Source organism: Fundulus heteroclitus, chromosome 10 (assembly GCF_011125445.2).
Source record: "Fundulus heteroclitus isolate FHET01 chromosome 10, MU-UCD_Fhet_4.1, whole genome shotgun sequence".
Classification (NCBI taxonomy): Eukaryota; Metazoa; Chordata; class Actinopteri; order Cyprinodontiformes; family Fundulidae; genus Fundulus; species Fundulus heteroclitus.
Window position 1 is genome coordinate 17345504 of NC_046370.1, and position 13909 is coordinate 17359412.

The window sequence follows — 13909 nt, forward strand, 5'->3', positions numbered from 1 at the left end:
TAATGACTGAAGGTATAAGCCAAAGATCCTGCATCTTTGACAGGATGATTCAGATTCAGCATTGATCCATGGTTGGCAGGAGGATTAGGAACAGAAGAGGTCATGTCATTGGCAGAGGTTTGTTCTCAGTCAATACGGAGGAAGAGGGGGAAGGAGACGAGATGTTATAAATAGAATAAACTAGAAGAAGGACACAAAGGGGCTGGGTTTTCAGAGGAAGTGCAGAATCTGCAGATCTGACCTGAGACCAATATATTCAGCTGCTCTGTTACATCCCTCATGGGGTTTTCAGCCACTTTTTGTGAGGATAGTGGGACAAAGATTTATCTTTGCATAAAACACACAGTACAGTAAATATACCAAATATCCGGTTCAGATATGAACAACGCTTCTCTATCTAGGTGTGGCTTTGCTCTGGTGTGACGGATTTCTGCAGCAGAGGTTCAGTGTCTTGTATTTGCATCTCATGGCAGAAAAGCTGCTGTGCTCAGCAGCTTTAGTCATAGCATCTGTCCCCCAACTTTTCTTTGTTTTCTTTATTAATCCATCCACTTTTTCCCTATTCGACACCAGTGGTTATGTAGTTGAACAATTTTTCTTACATTTTTCATTTATTTATTAAATACCTAAATTGAATATTTACATTTGGAGTCTATCCTCAATATCCTGTTCTTTTAAGTACTTATTTGTTGTTGAGTAAAAATCAAATATTTGTTGAGCATGTGTGATCTGATGCATGAATGGAAATAATCTTATAATTCTTTCATTTTCTGTTGGATTCAAAACTATTACCGCGATCATGGAACCTGCTAAACAATGAATGCACTTTTTTTCTTAATAGGGAAAAAAAACTAAATTGAAATTTGTCAGACAACCAAAGGAAACGTGTTCACATCTCTTTTTCTTTCTTACTGTAACTAGAGATTTAGTGTTTACATACAGAAAAAAACATTATCTATGTTTACATGCACAAAAATTCACGATCGGATTAAAATGTATTTGGATTAAATAATCAGAATGTACCGTTTATATGCACACACAATCAATTAATCCGACCATAATGTGCATGTATATGCACCTTGCTTTATTCAAAATAGAACCACGCTGACTTTCGCAGTTATCAAAAAAACAACACAGAAGAGGAAGAACTTTCAGCTTTACTAAACAACAAGAAATAGCAAACAAAGCAGAATTATACGAGTTTGTTTGTCTTCCGGCTGCCCAGGCTGGACTTGCACCAGATTCTAAATAGGGTGGAAACGTTACTCAGTAAGCAACATTTTTGAGCTCTTTTATTTTTTTTTTAACAGAAAGGTTGTATTCGGACCCCCGACAGTTTTGCTTCCCGACGTATTTCCACCACTAACCACCGCGGAAATGCGTCACATTTACGTCGCGCACACATGCACACTCGGGTCAGTTTGCCACATTCAGAATAACTGGAGCGTGATAAGCATTCATATGCGTGTTGATTGGATTATCAATCGGCATAAACCACCCCTCTCATTCGGAAATACAATTTTATTCCGATTGAGCTTCATCTGGTCATCATATTCCGATTGACTTGTTTACACGACACTTTTTTATTCCGATTGGCCCTTTATCCCGATTACTTTTGTCCGTGTAAACATTGCTACTGACTGTTTTCGTGAGTTGAAATGCTAACTGTGAATAATAATTTAAAATATATATATTTTCTCTGCGACACCTGCTTCACACGAACGCATCTCACAGTTTTGATGTTGGTCCTGCAGGGAAAGTGTACGTGCACTGCAGAGAAGGCTACAGCCGCTCCCCGACCATGGTTGTTGCTTACCTTATGATGCGCCACAAAATGGACGCCCGGCTGGCTCTGGCCACCGTGAGGCACAAGAGAGAGATCGGCCCCAACGACGGCTTCCTTCACCAGCTGTGCCAACTCAACGAGAAGCTGGCGAAGGAGGGCAAGCTGAACGGAGAGGTGGGCAAATCAAAGACCAAATGAAAACGGGAGAGCTGTCTGAAGGACCCGTCTCGTCCTGTCAGGCCCAACCCACCCTGACCAAACCAGCACCCATCTAACATATCAGGGGTACAAACATGCATTTATCTGTGTAAATACTTATCCTCCATGTGTGCACAAACCTTTTAATTATCCCATCTTCCTTTTTATTAGCCCACACAGTTCACCTCTGGGTAGATTTTCCTGCATATTTTAGCTCTTAGTTTGTGTAATTACAAGCTCACCTTCCTGAAGCATTTCTTTAATTCCCAAAAGTTAATGAGACAAAAAAAAAAAAACTTGTCCTGATTTTTAAAATATGCTTACAAATTTGTATCAAACAGAACATCAAAGCACAATCATTCCATAGTTTTCCACTGCCGGAATGTCAGTGATGTCTCCACGAACAGGGATAAATAATAATAATAATAAAAAAAGATAACCCTAATTATTAGAAATGTGTGTTCATGGAGAAGGAGTGGATGAAGGAAAATCCCAAACATTCCAATGAAACTAAAACTGAAAACAGAAACCGAGGCTTAATCCTTAAAATACTCAAGTCTTTATCTTCCTGCAACTGCTTTGTGGCAGATGTTTAATGCACAAACAACTAAATGAATACACCCTCTCACTCTCGAATGCATCCAAGCTCTGGCTGTAGCGTTTCACTTTTGGCTTCTAGTTTGACAACATTGGCAATAAAATTGTTGAGACAACAGGAACCAATAAGGGTTGAGCTTATTAAAAATAATGAGGGGGAGCTCGTGTTGCAGCTCTGTTTACGTGCAAATGTGACAGATGCTCCCTTTGGTTGGCTTGTATACCTAGTTGGTTTTCATGTTAAAAAGGTAAAATGGAAATGACTATTTAAATTTCATTTAAAAAGAGCTTGTGTTTGACAAAAACCATATCCTCCAGCGGAATAACTTTTCAGATATACAACATCACATCCTACCTTTTATGTGCAAAGCATTTAGATTGCAAAGGTAGATAAAGTCATCTCAAACTCTTTGCAGAACTAGAAAGTTTACTTTTGGAGTCCTGTATAAAATCCCTCTAATAAATCAGAAATCATGATAGAATGACCTGTCATCACTAGGGCATAATTCTATCCACCAATAATCACTTTTTATAGCAACTGAAAAGCTCAATGTTTATTGTACAGTTGTTTTCTTTTGCATCTTATGTTTCTCAATCAGGTTGTGGAGTTTTTTTCCTCTCCGTTAAGGAACTTGGACCTGGAAGAAGCTGGCTTGTGGTGCCCACAGAGGCAAAATAAGAGATGGAAATGTTTATAAAGATCACAGATCATAAATGTTCAACAGGATGAGCGCTTGGTATCAATCTAGAGGTTTCATTACATAACAAAAAGGACCTATTTTTCTTAAATATTAATATTGTACAACATCATACAATTTCATAGTAACACCAATGGATTAATAGCATCTACTCAACTGAAGGGTGTATTAAAATTAACAAATCAGTTTAACCTTATTCAGGTTTTATTATTATTATTCAAACCAGTTGTTTGCAGTCAAACATTTATTTTGCAAGAGAGATTCAAATGTTTTCTTAAAGCACACCCTAGAGGCAACAAATACAGGACTAATAGGAGAGAACCAAAAATGCACCCTTGGTGCACCCCACAAGTAAGTGGGGCTACAGAGGAGAAACATTTCTATAAAGCAGCAGCTAATTAAATACGTTTGGTCCATATGGCAAACAGATGGCCTCACATGTGGCTCTAGAAAACCTTGCTATACAGAGGAGTTCATGGTCAACTAAATGACTGCAATGTACATTGGTCCTGTGGCTGCAAAACAAGCCCAAACTATCATACTACCACCACCGTGCTTTACATTTGGCTAGATGTCTTTTTACTGATATACTTTGGTTTAAATAGCTCTTCTTTGGTCTCATCTGTCAAAAGGACATTCTTGAAGTTGAATTCATTAAGATGATGGTTTATCCCTCTAAGTTGTGCTTAGTAGTAGAAGTTGCCTTCAAAAAAATATTTCTCCACATTTTTAGTATCACAAGCTCAGTTTCAATTACTTTAAAAGAAAACAGACTATTCCAGTGTTGCGCACACTGCCCTAATCAATTTAGATGTCAATAATAATGGTGTGTGTCTGAAAGAGACTGAGACAGTTTTGTTCACCAAAGTTTTAACAGTGTTTGCTCTGCCTGAACAGACAACATCAAAATTCCTGATGAATGCGGATAAAATCCCAAATCTCAGCAAATCGTGGCTCTAGGTGTGTCAATAGAATAAAACTTTATGAGCTTTATCTTTCCCAGTGCCACGTTCAATGTTGCAGTTTCAAGAAGCCAATTTCAATCTAGTGGCCTTTCAGTGTCAAACGTGTCAGCTGGAAAGGATGCGATTGGCCTTCAATCGAGAGCGTTTCCATCATCACACCAGAGAGTAAATCCACTGCCAGTTCCCTGACACAGCCCTGCAACCAGTATCAGATGCCACTGTTTCATCAACACCGTTTGTCACTACATACCCACACCCCTAGATGTGTGCCAAACAGAAACTCATGCACACACATGAACCTTTTTTTGTTTGTGTGCACTAAAGCATTGCAATATATGTCAATACCCTATCAGATATATAGAATGTAATCGTATTTAGAATGACTAACCCAGCAGTACTTGTTATGTAACCACCTCAGTTCTATAGTTCGTTGCTAGAGACATTGCATTTACAGCATTAGAGGACAGAAGTATACACGTATTTGTCCCGGGAAGGATGACGTACACAGGAGATGAAAGCGAAATACGAAGAGAAAGAACTGGCTTCAGTCTCAAAGTCTATGTCCAACAATCCAGATTATATAAAATTCAGAATCTGGTGGGTCGAATATTAAAACGACTTTTTCACCTCATTAATGCCACTGTTAATTCCTCTCTCAATATATCTGTATACATCTGAATATATATGTATATGTATACTGTATATACATATTTAAGTGTTGACATATATGAATGTATAAGCAATGTGTCTATAATGCGTAGGTATCGTCATTATGTCCTTTTAAATATCATGTTATATTTGTGTAAGGGTCCTACCGCCATTGTTACTGTTTAAACAACAAAACAACATGTACATTATTATTCAGATATGATGTGCATGTCAAGTGCTGTACAATTGTGATCTTTTAGCCGTTTTTTTTTCAACCAGAACACACATCATTTGGTTTAGAGATGCACCAATCGGCCAAAAAGTTCGGTATTGGCCAATTTTTCTTTGCTTTTCTGTGATCGATGATCCGCTGGTCAACCATTGCAAAATAATTATTTTCTTCTTGTTCTGTTCATTAAATGCATTATACTTAAAAACTCTAAATATCTTCGGTCTGTAAATGCATCAACCAACGCCATGCCAGGGTTCCTATGCAGTCTGGAAAATTAGGGAATCTGATTTTCTAATTTAAATAAGCATGGAACAAAGAAAGCTTGGGATGGAAAAATGTTTGACTTTTAATACTACCTTCCAAAAGACAGATGATGCCTTTTTTATATTTGACTTGCAAAAACAAAACTGAAGTTTTAGTCTTAACTGAATAGTCTTTGATGTACTGACAGAACCGACAGATAATTATGCACTCATTCAGAAGTTAAAATTCTGTCCTTTTACTGCTTCTTTGGCCTCTAGACCCTCTCAGATCCAGATTTTAAATATTACTCAGGGTTTTTAAACCGGGTGTGGCTTAGATGCCAAACAAAGCATTCGCACTACTATAATTACTTTATAAATACTTTAACTACTATTTCTTAGTTTTTGTGTTGGATTCTAAACTACCTCCATCAAAGAACCTGAAACACAACTTTTCCGTCTTTAAGTTCTGATCTTTAAAATAATATCGGTATCGGGCAGGAAAGGCCTGATCGGTGCATCTCTAATACTTAGTTTTAATTTGAGTCCCCATGCAGTTCCTTCATGAACTACAGCCACATACATACTGATTATCAGTACCATTATATCCATGAATGCACTAACAGCTGTACCCCTTCTAAAGGTGATTTTTATTTATTTATTTATTTATTTACTTTTGATCCCCCTGGATGTCAAGCCTTTCCTGGATGGGTATCCGCAGAATGCTTCATTCTTTAAACAAAAGGTAGCAGACTCATGTTCCATTTCACCACACTGATGTCTCTCACAGGCTCTGTGGATTACAAGTTTGAAAGTTTCACAAAAAACATGACAATTTACTGGGAGGGTTTACTCACTGCAGGGCAGGCATGTTTTAACTACTCCACACCTCCTCACTTTAAAAGTCAAAACGATCACTGGGAGATTTTACACAGAGCAGCTTTTTCAGTTACACATCAGTCCTAAATCTGACAACAAAGTCTCGTGCTGCATCATATTAAAACTTGAATTATGCGATGTTTTACATAACTTGACCTTTACCTAAAATAAACAAACAGCATCTGTTCAGCCATGCAGATATTTTCATATCACTGTCGCCCCCTAGTGACACAGAAACAGATGGTGTAATCAACTAGCCGCCTGTTTTCTTTGTAAATGACTTTTATTTCACTTTGCAAGCTTTGGGTCCACAGGAAATAAAATCAGACTATTCATAAACTTGATCAACATATCATTTTTACTTTTATTTATCCTAACATGCTTTAGGAACACATCGGTTCTGTTATTTGCTTTAACAACCAAAGGTAATTCAAAATTGAGCCAATTTGATTACTTGGACATGAATATATTTGACCTCTCTGACTTCTGTGTTCAAAAACTTTAGCTACGACATGTCTTTGTCTCCTTGAAATCTAATTCTATAATTACACCATCTTATGAATGCATCTCTGATCTAAGAAGTGTGAAAAAAAACATTTTATAGAGCTTGTATTTTTTCACATTCTGTCATGTTACAGCCACAGACTTTAATACAGTTTATTGGGATTTTATGTAAAACACAAAAGAAACTTTGAGTGGAAGGATTTTATAAAATGATTTAATAGAAAAAGTGTGGTGGGGATTTGCACTCAGCCCCAACCCCCCCCCCCCCCCCCCCCCCGCTCCCGAGTCAGCTTTTTGTTGACTCGGGTGTAACAGCCTTTTGTTGCTGTTATACCTGCTATTTATGGATGTCTCCTCTGGCTTTGCACATCTAGAAAAATGGGGCACTATATTTCCCTATTTTTCTTTGAAAAACAGCTCAAGCTCAGTAAAATTGATGGGGAGCATCTTTGAACATCGATTTTCAATTCTGGACACAGATTCTTCATTTTGTGTTGGTCTGGTCTTGGACTTGGCCGTTATCTCGCAAACCATGGAGGCATTTGCATAATAGTTGGATTCCTACTGGGAATAAATTACACACAAGTGGACTGTGATTATTACAATTATTTACTAATCAGGTGAATCGATTTCAGAGTATCAGACTAAAGGAGGCTGTATGTGAATGCAGTTTTCAGAATTTTATTTGTAAAAAATAAATAGGAATGAAAACCATGTAATATTTTCCTTTCTTTTTAGCATTGTATACTGCTTTGTGTTAGTGTATCATGTAAAATCCCAATAAAACGCACCAAAGTCTGGCTCTGTAACATGACAAAATGTGAGCAAAGTTTAAGAGGTGGGAATACATTTACAAGGCTTTATGTACAGCCCCCCTTAATGCCCATAAATACAGAAAGAGCGTAATTTTAAAGGCCTCTTATGTCATAAAAGCCAATATTAAGATTTCCAAACATTCACTGACATGTCCAGAACTGCTATGAACTCTGACACAATATTGGCCATGAAGAAAAGCCAGATAAGGTAATATTCTCACAGGGAGTTAAACCTGAGTTCACACTCTGTCAAATGAGAACAGGAGAGCAGTTTTAAGGCCTCTCAGTCCTTACATACAAGTTGTTCCACTCAACTCTGACCTGTGTCATTTGTGGTCGTGTGAAAATGTCTGAGTTGATCTTTAAAGCTGCTCGTTTGATTCCCCCTTCCACAAATACTTGCTTCTAAACAGCCTAGAGTTTAATTTTAAAGTAATATTTCTCTCTGCATGGGTTATTTCCCATGACTCAGTCATACGTTTCACACCATACATTGATAGAGGGCCTACGGCTCCCACAACTACATAATCCCAAACGCCAAGTGACCCAAAATCATTTGCAAGTTCAAAACTGACTCCTTTTCCATTCATATGGTTTCTATTTTCACTCATCTAAATGTTTGTGAGTGCTTTTTAATACTGTTCTTCATTCAGGTGGATATGTTCTACCACACCAGTAAACTGAAAAAGCTCCTCTGTGACTAGACATGGGCTAGCATCAGATTTCGGTGGCATAATCATTTTTAGCATCGTTTTGCAATCATTTTGATAATCTTCCACCAAACATTAATTCTCATTTTCCATTCTCTGTTTATTTCACCAGTAGACACAAGGCTTGCCGCAGCTGTTTGGTTAGCGACAGGCGGGGCTCCACGCCGTATCTGCCATTTTTATTTACCTGACAAATTTCCAGCCAACTTTTTCTTGTTGGTTATGGAAATAAAACCTTTCCACGTTTGGGCATCCAAAGTCCCACACCCCCCCCACCCCCCCCCCCCCCCCCGTCTCAGTAAAAGGACTTTCAAATGTTATAACAACAATACTGAAAGTTTTCAAACCCCTTTTTCTTTTGCACAAACTGGAACCTGGAAGCCAAGGTGTGATCAAACATAAACCCACATCCCCACTGCTGGCTCTAATGCGTAAAAGGGTAATGAGTAAGAAAAACACTGCCGCCTGCTGTTCAGCCCACCCATTTCTTTGTACACATTGTAGTAATTTCTGGGGCATTTTTTTTAACATATGTTTGCCTCTTTTTCTCCTTACTTTTAACATACTACACACTGACCATTTGTTTACCTGATACCAGCACTATTTTATGGATCCCACTATGTATTACAAAGAAGGTGAGATGCCATTATGTATGTAACGCAAAGCAATCGTGAATTGCTGCATTTCAACTTTATAGCAGGCCTGGTACAGTGTAAAGATTGGACAGTGTTTGAATGTAATAAGTTAAAAATGCTGTAGAAAAATATGTGAATTTATTGACGTTTGGCTTTAAGTTTTTCGGGGGGTACATTTTTTTTTGTGCTGTTCGTTTTTTCCCCCTTTTATTTATTTATTTATTTATTTTGTGCAAACTATTCTTGTGACTTACTTCTCCGACCTTTCTGTTAAATACCCCTTGTCATTATCGGTGTTGCTTTTGGATGAGTCACCTACATGAATAATGGTAGTCAGAGCTGGGCCAGACTGTAATTGTAACTCATTGCTGTTGTAGAAGAGGCTAGTTAAATCAATCAAGTGCAGCCAGGTAGTTGTGTTTATTATCACAGAAAAGTACGTAAATCGACTTTTAAGTAATTTCCTGCGATTTTCTCTCAATTTTGCAGTCCCATGCGGTGCAAGTCAGCCATCTGTAGACCCGAAAAACCTGAAATGAGAGTCAATTGATATCTCACAGCACGGAAACTCGTCTGGTTTAGCTCTTCTAAATTGTCCACGATGTAGTAATCTGTACCCTCTGGTGCTCCTGAGGACTTTCAAACATATGCCGGAAATTACTTTCAAATACCGCTTGGCCCAGGTGACACTCCATCTGTCGCCATTTTCTCGCCTTCGTTCTGATAAGTGGCTTAAAGCAGACGTTTTAGCACAAATGAGCCCACTGCCTGACTCCTCCGGAGTCCATTACGCGGTCCACGTCTTGTCTCGTTACGTTTCTGTTCATGTAAAGATTCTGCAAAAGGTCTTTGTTGTGATGTTGGATTGTCTGTAAATGGGTCTTTGTCATTGCTGACGTCTCAACAGAAGCATCACCACCCAAAGCCTTACAGTAATGACTGATTCGGGACCGGTTTATCAGTTTGTGTATTTCACTTCAAGCAGCTGGAAGGGGCCGAGCCCTTAAAAATGTTAGATGTTGTTGAAGTGCACTTGATTCTGAATCGCAGTGTTGTTTTTGTTACCTTGGAGTCCATTCTTTCTTATGTTTTAAAACAAATAAATGAATGAGGTAATACCATCTTAGAGTTGGATGTGTGTTTTTCTTTTTTCTAAATGAACTTTTCACCCAATAATTTTATATTGTAGCTTTCTCTAAAAACAATAAGGAAATGTAAACATATGGAAGCTTTTAAAGGGAAGGATATTTCTAAATAGGCTCTTTTATTACTTTATTTTTGTTGTGACTCTTGTCAGATTAGAGAATGATCCTAGAAAAAAAATAAACCTGCTTTTTCTATTTCTACACAGACTTAAAACCACAGAATTTGCTTTATGCATTTCCCACATTTGGATGAATATGAAGAAAATGTTTTGTGCAGCAGGCATTTGTGTTCCCAGACTCTCCTCTGTGTACCATTTTCTGACTCTCAGATAATATACGATTTGTGGAAGCTGTAAACATCTGTACCTGCTGAGACACAGTCTGCTGTAATATTTCCCAAGAGCCTGAACTGACTGTCTTTTGAATTGAGGAAGATTATAGTGGAAAAATCAGTAATTCTGTTACCACACCACTTTTCTTTGTTCATTATTTACAGTGATAATCTCTAGCAGTGAAATATTGGACTATGATGAACCTGCTGGAAGCATGTCTGTCAAGATTGTTGAGTTAAAATATAACACATTATTGTCAATACCTCTTGCTTTGAGGTAAGATTTGGAGATAATTAAGCATTCATAACAAAAGCAGGGCAAGGTGTAATCTTGTGACGATGAGATTGTCAACACAAGAGAAGAAACTTGAAATATTTTCTCAACATCATGACATGACACTTGTAACGACAAAAACAGTTTAAGAATCTTTGTATTGGAAATTAAACTTTTTGCAAAATGGAAAGTTTTGAGGGCATACTATCTTGAGAGAATGATGCAATAAAATGGGACCGCTACAAACAACGTCAAAGTCACATAATTGAGCCGTTAAATCAACAGAAGCTTGAGATCTCTTAAGAAAATGAAGATTCTCACAACAAATGAGCTTGGTATTTTCCCATATCAAGATAGTAAGACAGTAAAATTGTTATCAAACAACAAGGTCATATTAAAAAATAACTGTTATCTCAACAAAATGAGCTGGATATCTTATCTCAAGACAAGATGATAAAATTTCTATCACACCTGTATGAGCTTCAGATTTGTTTTGATACAAAATTACTCCAATATCGCAATTTAACAAGCTCAAGATCTTATCTTGATATGAAATCCATGAATTAAGTTTCAGATCTATGCATTGACCAAATGAGACAGTGAAAAAAAAAAACAAGTTTGAGAAAAAAAAAATTCTCAAGAGAAGACTATGAAACCAATCACCTAAAATAAGCCAAACTCACAAAATGAGCTTGATATCTCGTCCTCTCAAAATAATGAGGAAATTGCGTCATCACAGCCAAACGAGCTCAAGGTCTCATTATTAAAGTATAACTTAAGAAAATTTACAATGAGCTTAAAATATTTATAACCATCAAAGACAATAAAACTGGTTGCAACAAATAAACGTTTAAGAGTTTGATATCTAAAGTTATTTGTATTTTTAACAAACAAGCTAAAGCCCAAATAAAACCCTTTTCACAAAAAGCTTGTGCTTAAGATCTTATTGGAGATATTGCAATAAAGAGATTTTCACTGGGAAGAAATTAGGTTTCCTTTTCTCAGTATAACAATGAGACGGTCATAACAAATTAGTCATGCAGCGTCTCATGACACAGTGAGCTTAAAATCTTCATATTGACCTAATGAGATAATAAATATTGTTTACTCAAAAAACAAAAACCTTAAGGGTTCATTATCTCAAGAAAAAGAGACAGTGGAAATGCAATAACACATTACAATATCACATGATAAAACTATTACTCTAGCAAAATGAGCTTGAGATTAACACTGTGTTAATGAAACTAATAGTTATTATAATGGAGTAAGCTTCATTTTGTGGTGTTTTATTTATATATATAATTTTTTTTTTACTTTTTTAATGGGTTGTTACAGCACTGCTGGCTCCTTTTTCATACAGTAGACTGACAGAAAAAGGATTTTGGGGGGAAGGCATGTGGCAAAGGCTCTCAGGCCGGAATCAAACCCAGGTCAGCCACGTCGAGGACTAAGGCCTCAGTATATGGGTTGTGCGCACTACCCCTGCGCCATCAGAGCGTGCCCTCTGATGCTCTCCATTCTCTCTTGGAGAATGACAGAGCTGAGATCATGTGGGACTTCCTGATACATACAAAATGGTAATGGCCAACCAACCGGACATTGTGATCATTAATAAGCAGCAGAGGACAGCTGTTGCGATCAATGTGGCCATCCCAAGTGATGGCAACATCAGGAAAAAGAGCATGATAAACTGGAGAAAAACCAAGGGCTCAGGGAAGAACTAGAAAGAGCCTGGAAGGTGAACACAACAGTAATGCCTGTGGTCATCAGCGCACTTGGGGCTGAAACTGATTGCTTTTATATTACCGTAATTAGATGTGGAGCAGAGTATCATCCTTTGATACCAGTAATCTCGTCGTGTCGAAATTTTAAGGTTCTAGATCATATGGAAATAAAAATCTGCAGATTTTTGGTTATTTTAATTTTAATTTTACACCAAAAATATGTTGTATGGGGGAAAAATGAATGTTTTTTATGATTTTCCAATGCAGCCTGGAAAATTTAACAGAATCTCAAAGACACAAAATAGATGTACTTAAAAAACATAAACTAGAAATAGCTTATTTGGGTAAAAATGGTATTTAATCAGACTTAGAACTCTGCTCATTTTGACAAACTACAATAAAAGGAGAGGTCATAAATAGAATGGAAATATCCTGAAATACCGTGGGATCCTCAAGCTCTGAATGTTCAGATCTTTGACCACTAGGTGGAGCTAAATCCCTCTGTTAAACCTCAGCAGAAGGTAATGACGGAGAACAAGTGGAGCAGGGAGAGGAGGTCTGAAGGGAAATGACAAAGCAGGGATGAAATTACACAGGGAGGCTGAGGAAATATTCGAAGCCCGGCTCTCAAAGTGTTGATGCAAATGCTATTTTATGTTTCACAAGACTTGACCTGCACACCTGGGTTGGACCACTAAAGCAGCATGACATCCATCAGAGTTGCTGACAATCCTCAAACCAGACTGCTACTCTCTCTCCACCTTCTCTGCCTCTCTCCATCTCTCCAAGCTCCTTTGCACTGCAATTACAGCACACCAGCTGTGTGGTACCCCCCACCCCCAGGTGAAACAGCAAGCCTCCTTTCCTGCACTATTACTACAGTACCTAGCAAAAGTGTTTGTATCCTTTATACATTTCAGCATTTTGTCACAATAAAATTTACACATTCCTCAGTTTAAGCATTTGATGAAGCTATTTTCTTCAGCCTCGTTGAGTCAATACTTTGTAAAATCACCTCCAACGTTTTGGGGGTATGTCTCTACAAGTTTGTTCATCAAGAGACCAAAATGTTTGTCTCTTCTTCTTCATTTTTTATTTTTAAACATGTCCTGTCCAGTCTATAAATGTATATAAAATACTTTATTAAATGCAATGGACACAATAACAGAAACAGATGGGAAGGAGAGAAGAAGAAAGGAAGAGAGAGGGGTCAGCAAACGACCCAACCTGACAAAGAAACGGGTGCACAATCACAATCATACGTTTCCACTTATGCCCATACATACAGACAACCCCAAAGGGGCAACCAGCCCCCAGACCCAGGAGGTCATCCCCTTCATTCCTGGTTGAACAAGAGCAGACCACCCGAACCACCAACTTTGATCAGGGCCAGGCACGGCCCAAACCTGTGCAAACCCTGTCCAGACTCCAACCCCCATACCCTACTCCCTGACGATCCGTGATCCCATCCGTCCAGACGTAGGGCCAACAGAATCCAAATGAGCCAGGAAATCAGAGCTGCCCCA

At 38.0% G+C, this 13909-nt stretch overlaps 1 protein-coding gene across 1 annotated transcript in view; it reads left to right on the forward strand.

Moving 5' to 3' along the window:
• Positions 1-10030, forward strand: part of dusp3a (dual specificity phosphatase 3a) — a 28177-nt gene extending 18147 nt beyond the window's left edge. The window contains exon 3 of the mRNA XM_036142155.1: positions 1755-10030. Coding sequence (XP_035998048.1) covers positions 1755-1984 — 230 coding nt within the window. The 3' untranslated portion in view covers positions 1985-10030. The remainder of the gene's footprint in view (positions 1-1754) is intronic.
• The last annotated feature ends 3879 nt before the right edge of the window (positions 10031-13909 follow it).